Source organism: Drosophila nasuta, chromosome 2L (assembly GCF_023558535.2).
Source record: "Drosophila nasuta strain 15112-1781.00 chromosome 2L, ASM2355853v1, whole genome shotgun sequence".
In the NCBI taxonomy this organism is placed as follows: Eukaryota; Metazoa; Arthropoda; class Insecta; order Diptera; family Drosophilidae; genus Drosophila; species Drosophila nasuta.
In genome coordinates, this window is record NC_083455.1 from 23,055,608 (window position 1) to 23,066,626 (window position 11,019).

The window sequence follows — 11,019 nt, forward strand, 5'->3', positions numbered from 1 at the left end:
TGTGCTTAAATTGTTCACATTTAAGCTTCTTAATCAATAAAAACTGCTCCTTTTCATAGTTTTTATTTAATTTATTATATATTTTTTATTAGCAATTTGCATTAATTGATATGTAGTTAAGCCTCCTCTCCCTTTTATTCCCCTGTGAACTCCTCGTAGTCATCGGCGTCATACAATGTGCGCTTATCGTTTCCAACGTTCTGCGAGTCCTGAGCATCTCCAGACCCGGAACCAGCATTGCTGCCCGAGTGTCCATGGCTCTCGGAACTCTCGTAAATGGAGCGAACGTAGCGTCCGCCGAAGCTATCATCGATGCTGATCTCATAGCTGCTGTGATGGCTGTGATCGTTGTCGGGTCCCTTGTCTTCGTTGTCCTCGGCCAGCTTTATGCGTCTATTAGCTGCGTCATGGCTGTCGCTATCATCGTCGTCATCATCCACTCCCGGCACGTTATCATCGTCGTCATCATCGGAATCGGAATCGTCGTCGCTAGCTTTTGCATCGCCACTGTCAGCTTCGCTATCATCGCTGTCCCCCTTGCTGTCGTCGGCGTCAGCATCAGCATCCTGCTTGTCATCACTGTCATTGCTTTCATCAGCAGTAGTTCCACTGCCACTTCCACTATCATCGCTGCCAGATCCTTCGGATCCTTCACCAGCTGATGCACCCCTCATAGCTCCATTCCCTGCTCCATTATTTCCCATCCCACCGACATCACCATCTTCGCCATTGGCATCCGGATTGTTGTTGTTGAACGCAAAGTTCATGTAGTACTTCTGGGCCAGCACAGACCGCAGCTGGCACAGCAGCAGGCCAAAGGCGAGTATCTGTATTAGGTGTATGCTCAGCCGTGTCCTCATGATCCTCAGCAGACTCTGAAACAGCAGCCGCCCGGTTTTCTCTCTTATATATAGATATTATGTAGCCCCAGTGCTCTTTTCTTAATGCGCATCCAATCGCATTCGCGGCCCACAAATCAATTTCGATTGGGTCAACTTCAACGAGGTGATCATTAAATGCGCAACCGATAAAGGTTGCACTGCAAGAAATAACCAGGGCAGTTGTAATTGAAAGTTGTACTTTGTGTAGTTAATAATTAAGTTTAAACATATGTTGACTTATATATTAAAGCATTGCTATATGCTAACTTAACCTCAATCTTAGCAGGTTATGTGCGTTATTATTTTTCAAATTTATTCATTTTTAAGTATATTAACTGTTTTTAAGATTTAGCTGTTAATGCAAAAGTAAAATTTGTATTTTTTATGGTTAATAATTAAATTCAATCACATGTTTAGTTATGAGCATTGATTTATGCAAACCTAACCTCAATCTTAACACATTTTGAGGTTAAGATCGGTTTTTTAAAAACAACAAACTTATTAAAGTTTGCAGATTTTTAATTTATTTTAAAGTAAAGTTTTTAATAGATAACACAGCCTTATTACACGATCAAATTATGGAATTATCTTACAGCCTCCTAGCTCTTACTTCAACCAGTAGTCAGGACGAGCAGTCTTATGTATATAAGTATATAGACGGAATCAGCTTTTGAAGTGTTGCAAGTTTAATTTAAAAGTGGCCTTTGTTACAGTTTTTATGTAAGAATCTTGCTTGCGATCAAAAGTAAGATCAAGATCAGACTGTTAATTGGTTTACATGCTGAACTCTTTGACTTAGGGTTTTGGGTTCAACTCGTAGCTATCGCAGCAGACCTTGGGAGTATTTTCGCCAGTGCAGTGTGTGGCCATCAATGTGGAGGGCAAACGGCAGCCGAGTTGAGCTGAGTTGAGTTGAGCAGAGGTTGCTGCTCGATCGCTGCACAGTGGCAATTCAGTTGGCAGACAAGCGAAGCAGTGGCAGGCAGGTAAAGGCAGCACAAACAGGTTGCAAGCCTCGGCCACGGCCATGGAATTCAATCAGGGCCAATCTATAATAGAAATCTCATGTGGAGGGGCACAGCATTGCTGCCAATAGCAAGCAACAAGCAACGTGCAGCAGGCAGCAAGTTGCAACCGACAGCCAGCCCACTTTCAATCGCTGTTGGCGTCGTGCGTTGCAAATATGAAAATGCTACTGCGGCCACAGAGGCGACTCTTTGGACTCTGTTGACTGCAACAGCGGCTAAAAATCGTTTTTCATTAACAATTTTAAAAGCTGCGCATTAATCAGACACACACACACACACAAGCACAGAGAACAGACGCCCTCCGTTGCAAGTTGCAAGTTGCAAGTTGGTCATGCTGGATGCATAAATTTTATAAGCAACCAAGCAGCAGCAGCAGCAACATAACTAATTCCCGGCCTCCTCCTTGGATCGGTCTCTATCCCACTCGAACTAATCATTTCCCTTCCCCTTTCTCTCTCTCTCTCTCTCTCTGTCTGTCTTGCAGCACTTTCGTGATCAGAGCATAGATGGCACGGGCTTGCCGCTGCTAACCGAGGATCATTTGGTTAGCTCGCTGGGCATGAAACTGGGGCCGGCATTGAAGCTGCGCTCCATATTGGCGAAGAAATTGGGCGGGCCGTGTCCGTGTGTTGCGTGCGTTGCGCAGGCGCAACAGATGTTGGCGCTGCAAACGGGAGGCACAACATCAACATCAACAACAGCAGCAGTGGCAACAACAACCAGCAGCAACATAACGACAACGACAGCAGCAGCCGCAGCAACAACAACAACAACTGTAACTAGTTGCAGCAGCGGCAGTTTGTTGAACAGTAGCAGCAACAACAGCAACACGGCAACCGATAACTGCAATGGGCCCAGCAACATGTCCAACGATGTTGCTGCAACAATGTTGCCCTGCAGCTTTGATGCTGCCGACAGCAACAGCAACATTTACAACAGCAACAACAACAACAACAGCAACAAGGATGCTGCCAGCTAGTTTTGTGTCACAATCGCGCAAATGAATGCAGAAAACAACAATAATAATTAATTTAATTAGATTTATGCATGCTAACAAATTGCATTTCAACTGCAAATGTTGTACCAAAAGAGCTTTCAAATGAAGTTAAAACACAACACACAACACAATAACAACAACTACAACAAAAACACAGACATAAGTTAATTAAAAATACGTTAAAGTTAATTTAAATTAATTTCAAATAATCATTGCTAAAGTTGTAAACTTTAAGCAGCACCAGCAACAACAACAATCGCAAAGTCTTCCATTTGCATGAACGAAAAAAAAACAAGAAAAGCAAAAAATAACACTTAAAGTTATAAACATTTAAACAATCAATTACCAATTAATCAATTGAACGAGGAATTAGTCAATTACAAGTGAGTTTTTTTTTAATGATGAATTACATTTACAATTACAACAAAACAAACAATAACGATTACGTACTTAATTACAACTGTCTATTATATTTATTTTAACATATTTGCAAATTTCGTTTATAACTGCTAGTCAGTAATATATATAACAATATTATTATTATTATTATTATTATTACTATTACAATTATGATTTAGTGACGATTCGGAGAACTTAAAGCGACAAATTTCAAATTTTTCCACACACTTGATTTCCTTATTTGTTTAGCAAAGAAAAGGCTATTTATTATTATTTGTATTTTGTATTTTAATCTTTATTTAATATTATTTTGTATGTTTACGTTTAATGAGTATACTTTTTGAAATTTTTGCATTGTTTTAAATAATCATAATAATAATTTTTGCGGCCATTGCATATTGGAATTCCAAATTCGAAATTCAAAAATAAAATTTAGTGAAAAAAAGATGAAAAAACAAAACAAAGTTAGAAATTTAAGAGCTCCAAGACTTGAAGACAACAAACAAAACAAAAAAGAGAAAAACAAGAAAAAACAGCAAATGCATTGTACATATTGTTTTATTTAATTACATATATACATTACGTTATAGTTAATAATTATATATTATGTATAATGTAGACAACTGCAACTGGAAACTTAACAAATCAAAATGTAATGTTTTAGACAAGACAAGAAAAGAAATGATTTATATTTTATAAACAAATATATAGCTATTTTTCACACAAGCAAATATACGTAAACCAATTATTCCAACTGTTGCAGTTGTTGGCCAAGTTAGTTTGGCAGCAAGTTGGCTATAAAGCCGAACTGACCTCCAGTCGGGTCGAGCGTAACCGTTGCGCCAAAAGGCAACCAAGGATGGACTAACTACTGACTACTAACTACTGACTGCAGGCCAATTAAAAGCACGCAGCGAGCGCACTTCAACGTCTAATTACAAATTGGAGTCATTGAATTTAATCGTATTAAAATCCGCATATATCTATGCGATATACTACTGTGTGTGTGTGTGTGTGTGTGTGTGTGGATGCACTTATGCACCTCAGACACGCAACCACCTGATTAAGAGTGTTCTTTGTGTTGCTCTCATAATTCACAACTCGTTCCGCCACCTCAAACAAAACTTGACCTGCCCCAAGTGCATTCATTGAATGCACTTCCAGTAAGTACAATCCTATGCTCAACGTTCTATATTACATCATTCAATTCAGTCATAATGAACACTTCTTCAAGTCCAGTTCCAGCTGTTGCCCCTGTTTTAAAGTACAAATGATTTAGAGCGAATCTTTATGATATTCATAATAAGTACATATTCCGACCTTTTATTGTTTATACTTTAAAACTGATGATAATGGAATTAATGACATTTTGGATGGATAACTTCTTCTTAGTGCTATGACAATGATTAAACTTAATGGCTATGGATTTAGTTGTTGTGGCACTTTTAGCGTATCGTTTCCCCTCTCTAGGCCGGAACGGCTTTGTCACCGTTCTCCTGGCCATTCTCTTGCTTCTTTGGCTCCTCCTCCTGCTTCTTAGCCTCCTCCTTTGGCAGCTCCTTGACACCCGTTGAGCCAAAGCCCGCCTCGCCGCGCACTGTGTCCTCCAGTTTGTCGACCTGCTCCAGCTCGGGGTAGAAGATGCGTTCGCAAATGAACTGGGCAATGCGATCACCACGCTTCACCTCGAAATCGGCATCCGAGTGATTGAACAGCACAACACCCAGATTGCCGCGATAGTCCTCATCCACAACGCCGGCTCCCACGTCGATGAAGTTCTTCACTGCCAAGCCAGAGCGTGGCGCCACACGGCCATAGGAGCCCTCTGGCACTTGAACCTGCAGATCCGTCTTGACAATGGCTTTGCCACGAGCCGGCACCACCAAGTCGTAGGCACTGCGTAGATCGAGTCCAGCAGCACGCTCCGAGCCACGTACGGGTTCGAGTGCGTGTTCGGTGAGCTTGGCGAAGCGCAATACACATTTGCTGTCGAGTTTCATCTTTTTGGCAGCTGGTGTGTCGTCAACAACGGGCGAAGACATATGTAATAAATTGCAAGTTAATTAATAATTGCGAATTTGCGGAGCGGCTTGTGGCTCTACCTAAAATTGATGCGCGAATAATGAAAATTTGCAAAAGACGCCGGCAATTTGGCGCGAATTGGAGCAGCTGTTGCGTTTCTACTCGCAATGGTCACACTGAGAACGATAGTCGTGTTTGTTTCGTTAAGTTGAGCATTTTTGCGTAGTTGCTGCTGCTCATTTTGCGTTCAATGTGGTATATTTTGGTGAAATGGAAAATCAGTGAAAAATTTATATTTGAAAATTTGTAAATAACATTTCAGCATAGTGAGACCCAAAACTGCTCAATAATAATTTTATGATATAAAAATAATTAAATGTACACGAAGAGCTTTTTCGGTTTGAAAGTGTTACCAGTTGGCATTTCTCTTAGTATTTTGGTATTTAAAATGTGCTTTAAAACATGTATTTTGGAAATGTTGCTTATGGTCACACACCAACAAATAAGGACAGCTTTAAGAAAGCTTGCTATTTTTTAAGAAATATAATTTCTTGTAAAATAATAATTACTTCAATTAATGAGTGTATTAATATAAATAATTCGTTGGTGATGTTTGTCAGAAACTAATCAGTGTTTTAAAGTAGCGTAACATTAATGCTTCGATTTTGCAACACAGAACAGCAGGAACAGGAAACCGGAAAAGAGAAGGCATCGTCTATTGATTTGCAATAATTGCAAATTTTGTTTAAGGCCACAACATGGATTTCACAGACTTTGAGGTGCGCAAGGTAAGTCAGTGTTCTCTATCATTTTGACGACTCTGGAATGCAATCACATTTATTGCACTTTGCAGTGCCCAGCCACCGTGATGTACATTCCAAATTTTATTACCTCGGATCAGGAACAGTCGATACTGAGTCACATTGAGCGCACTCCGAAGCCACGCTGGACACAGCTGTTGAATCGCCGCCTGGTCAACTATGGTGGGGTACCGCATCCCAACGGAATGATAGCCGAAGAGATACCTGACTGGCTGCAGAACTATGTTGACAAGGTAAACAATCTGGGCATCTTTGAGTCGCAGAATGCGAATCATGTGCTGGTGAACGAATATCTGCCCGGTCAGGGCATCTTGCCGCACACCGATGGTCCGCTATTCTATCCCATTATATCGACAATTTCATGTGGCGCCCACACAGTGCTGGAGTTCACTAAACGTCAAATGGAAACCGGCGACAGCGACGCTTCCCGAGAAGTGCTTTTCAAACTGTTGCTGGAGCCACGCAGTTTGCTGATACTGAAGGATACGCTGTACAGTGACTATATGCATGCCATCAGTGAGATTAACGAGGATACGCTCTGTGATCGCATCTGCAACTATGATCTGTGCGAGAATACCTACAAGATTGGGGATCATCTGGTGCGACGAACGCCACGCATCTCGTTGACCATACGCAATGTGCCCAAGACCAGCAAGATGAAGCTGAAATTCTGTTAGACTGTTCACCCAAGAGTTGTTATTAATTTTTATGTTAACCAACTGCACAAGCGTTGCGATTGTACGAAGCCCACTGAAACTACAAGTTATATACTCTATAGATATATGTTAACCATATGTGAAATCTTCCGCTAGTAACTTAAGCATTTAAGCACACACAACGCACACTTTACTATGCACTGAGCAACGTTTCATAATGCAAAAGATTGTTGGCTTATTGCAAAGCAAAAGTATTGTATCAACATTGCCCACCAAGTGCTTTATTTTTGGTAACTGAAATAGCAATTGAAACTGAAACTGAAAAAAAACAGATGTCGAAGCAATTATGTGCACATTACTAGATTGTTTGTGCTTCAGCAATTGCATAATTAATTTAGTTATTTGAAAGCAATATATATATATTTATATATTTAGAGATGTATACACTTAATATACAATTTGTTGAGCGCGATTCACACACACACACACAGTTTGTGTATTGATTTTTGTGATCGAGCTGAAGCTACACACAAAAAATTCCAAAGGACCACACACTCCAATCATGTATGTAAGTTCTATGCGTATTTATGTAAATCCTTGATGTGTATTTTTGTAATCATTTTCCACAGCGCACCACAGAAACCAAAAAAGACAAATAGCAATTAACCAAAGAAAAAACTGTTGATGTCAAATAAATTGTTTGTCCATGTTCTTGTGATTCGATTCCCTCCCGCAAATTGTGCTGCTCATCTTCTAGGACTCCTCCTGCCACTCCAGTCGAAATTCGCGCTCAAACACCAAGCGATCATACAGACGCACCTCACTGATCCGCGCCGAGATGTCCAGACGCAGCTCACTCACCGCCAGATGAAAGTTCTGACGCACCGCACGCTGTTTGTCCGGCGTCAATTGATTCAACGGCTTGCGAAAGATGCTAATGATGCGTTGCAGATGATATTCAACGCTGGCGCAGCGTCCAATGCACACCCAAAGATTCTCCGGATCGTGAATGTTGCCAGGAAAGCGTGTGCGCTGATCAAATGGCGCTTTGCCGCACAACAGAGCACGAACCTCGCCAACAATCTCCTGATGTGTCTTCAGGTCACGTGTGCTGAGCGTCTTGAACTCGTATTTGTCGCAGAAATACATGAGATCACTGATCGCACACCAGGGCTGCGAGCTGAGTGTTGTATGATTGTTGCTCCAGTTGCTGTAACCCGCTGCTGTTTTGCTCGCAGCCACAGCTGCAGCGGAGGAGGAGATGCTTCCCTTGGCATCAGTTGTCGAGCTGTTGCCGTTGCTACTGCCATTTGTGGCAGTGCTTGATGTGTTGGCTGTGCTGCTGTTGATGGACTTTGTGGCATCCAGGCTGGCGCTGCTGCTGCTGCTTAGACTGGATTTCTTGTCGGCACGCTGCAGTTGTTCCATTTCACGCTCGTGTTCACGGGCACGCATATAAGCCTCCTTCTTCTGCTGCAGCTCTTGCAGTTTGGTCATCTTTGGCGGCGAATATGCCTTGAACAACGACGGCGGCGGAGAACGCACTTTGGCTGGAGTTGCCGCAGCTGTTGCTGTTGTCTGTGGCAGACTGTGTTCCGTCTGTGTGCTGCTGCTGTGGCCATTTGTGTCCAGTGAGGCGCTGCGTCCGTACTTGGCCCGATAGCGTTCCAATGTGTCCAGCGAGAAGCTGAGCTCCTTTTTGAGCGTTTTCTGCATCTTTTGCGATTTATGTCTATGCGGGATTTATGTAATCGCCCTGTGGAAACGTTCAACGTTCAATGCACGCGTGTCGCGCGTTCGTCTCAAGAATTTACAAGCAAATGCGATCGAGATCGAGATCAAGCAGCACACAGAAACTGCAACGGCAACCGCAACTACATACATCAGCGAAAGCGACAGCGAACGCTACGAATAAGACGTGCAATACAAATTTCTTGAATACTACTCTTTATTTTTATCTTTTATCAATTGGCGACGCGTCGCTGCAACGACGCTGGCAGAGCACTTCTTGCTGCGCACTTGGGACACCATCTCGATGTGGCCGATGTACACTTTATTTTGGTCTCTGCCGATCATTGGATTGGCTGCGCTGCTTGCTTGATTTTTTGGCTATCGAGCGTCGCACACAATAAGCAAACACACACACACACACACAAAATTATATATAATTTATAGACGAGAGGATATCGGAAATACATACATCGAGGGACTGCATAAAAGATTCTGTTTTTCAATAGCCGAGCACGAGCAAGAGTAATCTTTCGACGCATCATCATGTTTCTATAACGCCTACGTCGGGACTTAGGCAAGGCTTTGATCATTTCCATGCAATTCTCAAATGGGCCAGGGTTTGCCATCTTCTAGGAATTAGGTCACAAAGTTGAAAAACGTGGGTTTTATTTTTATTAAACAATACCTTTTAAATAGCTTCGTTTATTTTCAGAGCTTTGAACAGACGAATATCTGAACAACTACATACATGAAACAAGTATAGCCGAGAAACAATAAATGTATATTATGACAAGAACAGCGAAAACTACTGTATATGAAAAACTGATTATTAGTTATTATAATATTTTTGTGAATGCATACCATTCATTTATTAACGCTTAGATAGATTTAAATGAAACATATTACATATATAGAAAAACGCAAATTTATGTGTGATGTTGGCGTCTTTAAAATTAAAATAGGCATGTAATTTAAATAAAAAAAAAAAACATTTATTATTTTCATTCAATAATTTGCTCCTTCGATGTCAATTGATAGGGTGCATCCTTATGAACCGAAGAAAAATTAATTTTTTGAAAATCCGTTGAGATTTGGCCGAGATATAAGCATTTTTCGTTAAAGGATATGGCTTATTCTGCAGTTGTTGTTGTACTTGCCTTGTTGTTGTTGTAGTTGTTGTAGATGTACTAGTGGTTGTTGTAGCAGCGGTTGTTGTTGTTGTAGTTGGCGAGCGAGCGCCACGAGCCCCTGAAAACAGCCAAAATACCAGCTGAAGTACCAGGCCAACAGAAATAGCAGCAGGCTGAAATTTAAATTTTGCGCCACATTAAAGTTTTAGAGCAACTGTGGCTCTCAAACGCAGTAACTGACAAAACTTCCAGTTGCACCTAAACTACAGTTACTCTCAAACTGCAGACGCATTCAAACTGCAGCTGCGCTCGCTGCAGTCGCGCTCAAACTGCAATTGCACTCAATGGTCACATTCTCACTCAAGTTTTGAATTGGCGCCAAACTGAGTTTTTCTGCCTGCTGCTATTTCTGTTCGCCTGGTACTTCAGCTGGTATTTTGGCTGTTTTCAGGGGCTCGTGGCGCTCGCTGGCCAACTACAACAACAACAACTACTGCTACAACAACCACTAGTACCTCTACAACAACTACAACAACAACATGGCAAGTACAACAACAACTGCAGAATAAGCCATATCCTGTAACGAAAGATGCGTATATCTCGGCCAAATCTTAACGGATTTTTAAAGGAATTGGATCCTTGAGCTCACAGTGACATCCTCTATCGATTGGCATTCAAGGATATGGGGGTCATCTAAGGATCCAAACACTTCGAATATTTCACAGCGAGGGCCAAAGAAAAACGCTATAAATCATAAAAACCAGGATTACTCGAGAACCACAAGGACGATTCGAATGTCCTTTGGCCAACTAATAGTCCTAGTCAATACAAGTTGTATGTCACAGGACTCGTCAGGATCAGCAAGGATATGGCTGAGTTATAGGCAATTTTCCCCTAATTTAAAAAGTCCTTATAACTCGGCTGTTTGAAGGACTTTCGTCCTTTTTATTTTATATTCCTCTATAATACGCTGAGGGCTATTTATGTGCCAAAGGACATCACTGTAGCCCCTCGAATGGCCGAGTTAGCAGGACATTTGGCAATTTTGACCAATTTTCTATGCTACCCCCTTGTAAAATTTTTCGAAATTTTTTTTGGAATATTTTGAATATTTTTGAATGCGATTTGATAGTCTTTTTTATAGGCTTTACAAAAAAACATATCCTTTCAAAATCCTTAAGGATATAGTCGAGTTATACCTAAAATAAAATTATTCCTTTAAAAATAAATGCCATATCTATGTATGAGTTAATAGTTCTAGACTATAAGAATTGTTTTCCATGGGACACGCTAGGACAGGTGAAGCTAAAGTGAACTTAAAGACTATTTACTTTGAATATTAGTTGCTGCGACA

General features: G+C 41.2%; 5 protein-coding genes across 10 annotated transcripts in view; 2 read left to right on the plus strand and 3 right to left on the minus strand.

Moving 5' to 3' along the window:
- Positions 1-4,047, plus strand: part of LOC132791359 (platelet binding protein GspB) — a 75,141-nt gene extending 71,094 nt beyond the window's left edge. For all 3 annotated transcript variants that reach the window (XM_060800245.1, XM_060800262.1, XM_060800253.1), the window contains exon 7: positions 2,394-4,047. In XM_060800245.1, coding sequence (XP_060656228.1) covers positions 2,394-2,888 — 495 coding nt within the window. In that variant the 3' untranslated portion in view covers positions 2,889-4,047. The remainder of the gene's footprint in view (positions 1-2,393) is intronic.
- Positions 50-883, minus strand: LOC132798889 (accessory gland protein Acp32CD). Its single transcript, XM_060810897.1, has one exon. The coding sequence runs from the start codon at positions 858-860 to the stop codon at positions 135-137; it is 726 nt and encodes a 241-aa protein (XP_060666880.1). The 5' UTR covers positions 861-883; the 3' UTR covers positions 50-134.
- Positions 4,048-4,592: 545 nt separating the features above from the next.
- Positions 4,593-5,514, minus strand: LOC132798579 (deoxyuridine 5'-triphosphate nucleotidohydrolase). Of its 2 annotated transcripts, XM_060810489.1 has the most exons (2): positions 5,408-5,514; positions 4,593-5,316 (listed from the first exon to the last, which is right to left on the minus strand). In XM_060810489.1, the coding sequence occupies exon 2, from the start codon at positions 5,303-5,305 to the stop codon at positions 4,772-4,774; it is 534 nt and encodes a 177-aa protein (XP_060666472.1). In that variant the 5' UTR covers positions 5,306-5,316; positions 5,408-5,514; the 3' UTR covers positions 4,593-4,771. The 2 variants fall into 2 exon arrangements, with proteins under 2 accessions (XP_060666472.1, XP_060666471.1); XM_060810488.1 differs by having other exon boundaries at positions 4,593-5,430.
- Positions 5,515-5,809: 295 nt separating this feature from the next.
- Positions 5,810-7,514, plus strand: LOC132792310 (alpha-ketoglutarate-dependent dioxygenase alkB homolog 6). Of its 3 annotated transcripts, none has more exons than XR_009632987.1 (3): positions 5,810-6,115; positions 6,181-7,372; positions 7,434-7,514. XR_009632987.1 is itself a non-coding variant. In XM_060801616.1 (2 exons), exons 1-2 carry the CDS (start codon positions 6,086-6,088, stop codon positions 6,823-6,825), a joined length of 675 nt encoding a protein of 224 aa, XP_060657599.1. In that variant the 5' UTR covers positions 5,810-6,085; the 3' UTR covers positions 6,826-7,514. The 3 variants fall into 3 exon arrangements, 1 of the variants encoding a protein (XP_060657599.1); XR_009632988.1 differs by having other exon boundaries at positions 6,181-7,368; XM_060801616.1 differs by having other exon boundaries at positions 6,181-7,514.
- A 43-nt stretch (positions 7,515-7,557) lies between these two features.
- LOC132792301 (uncharacterized) lies at positions 7,558-8,520 on the minus strand. The gene has a single exon (XM_060801604.1). The coding sequence runs from the start codon at positions 8,518-8,520 to the stop codon at positions 7,558-7,560; it is 963 nt and encodes a 320-aa protein (XP_060657587.1).
- Positions 8,521-11,019: the final 2,499 nt, after the last annotated feature.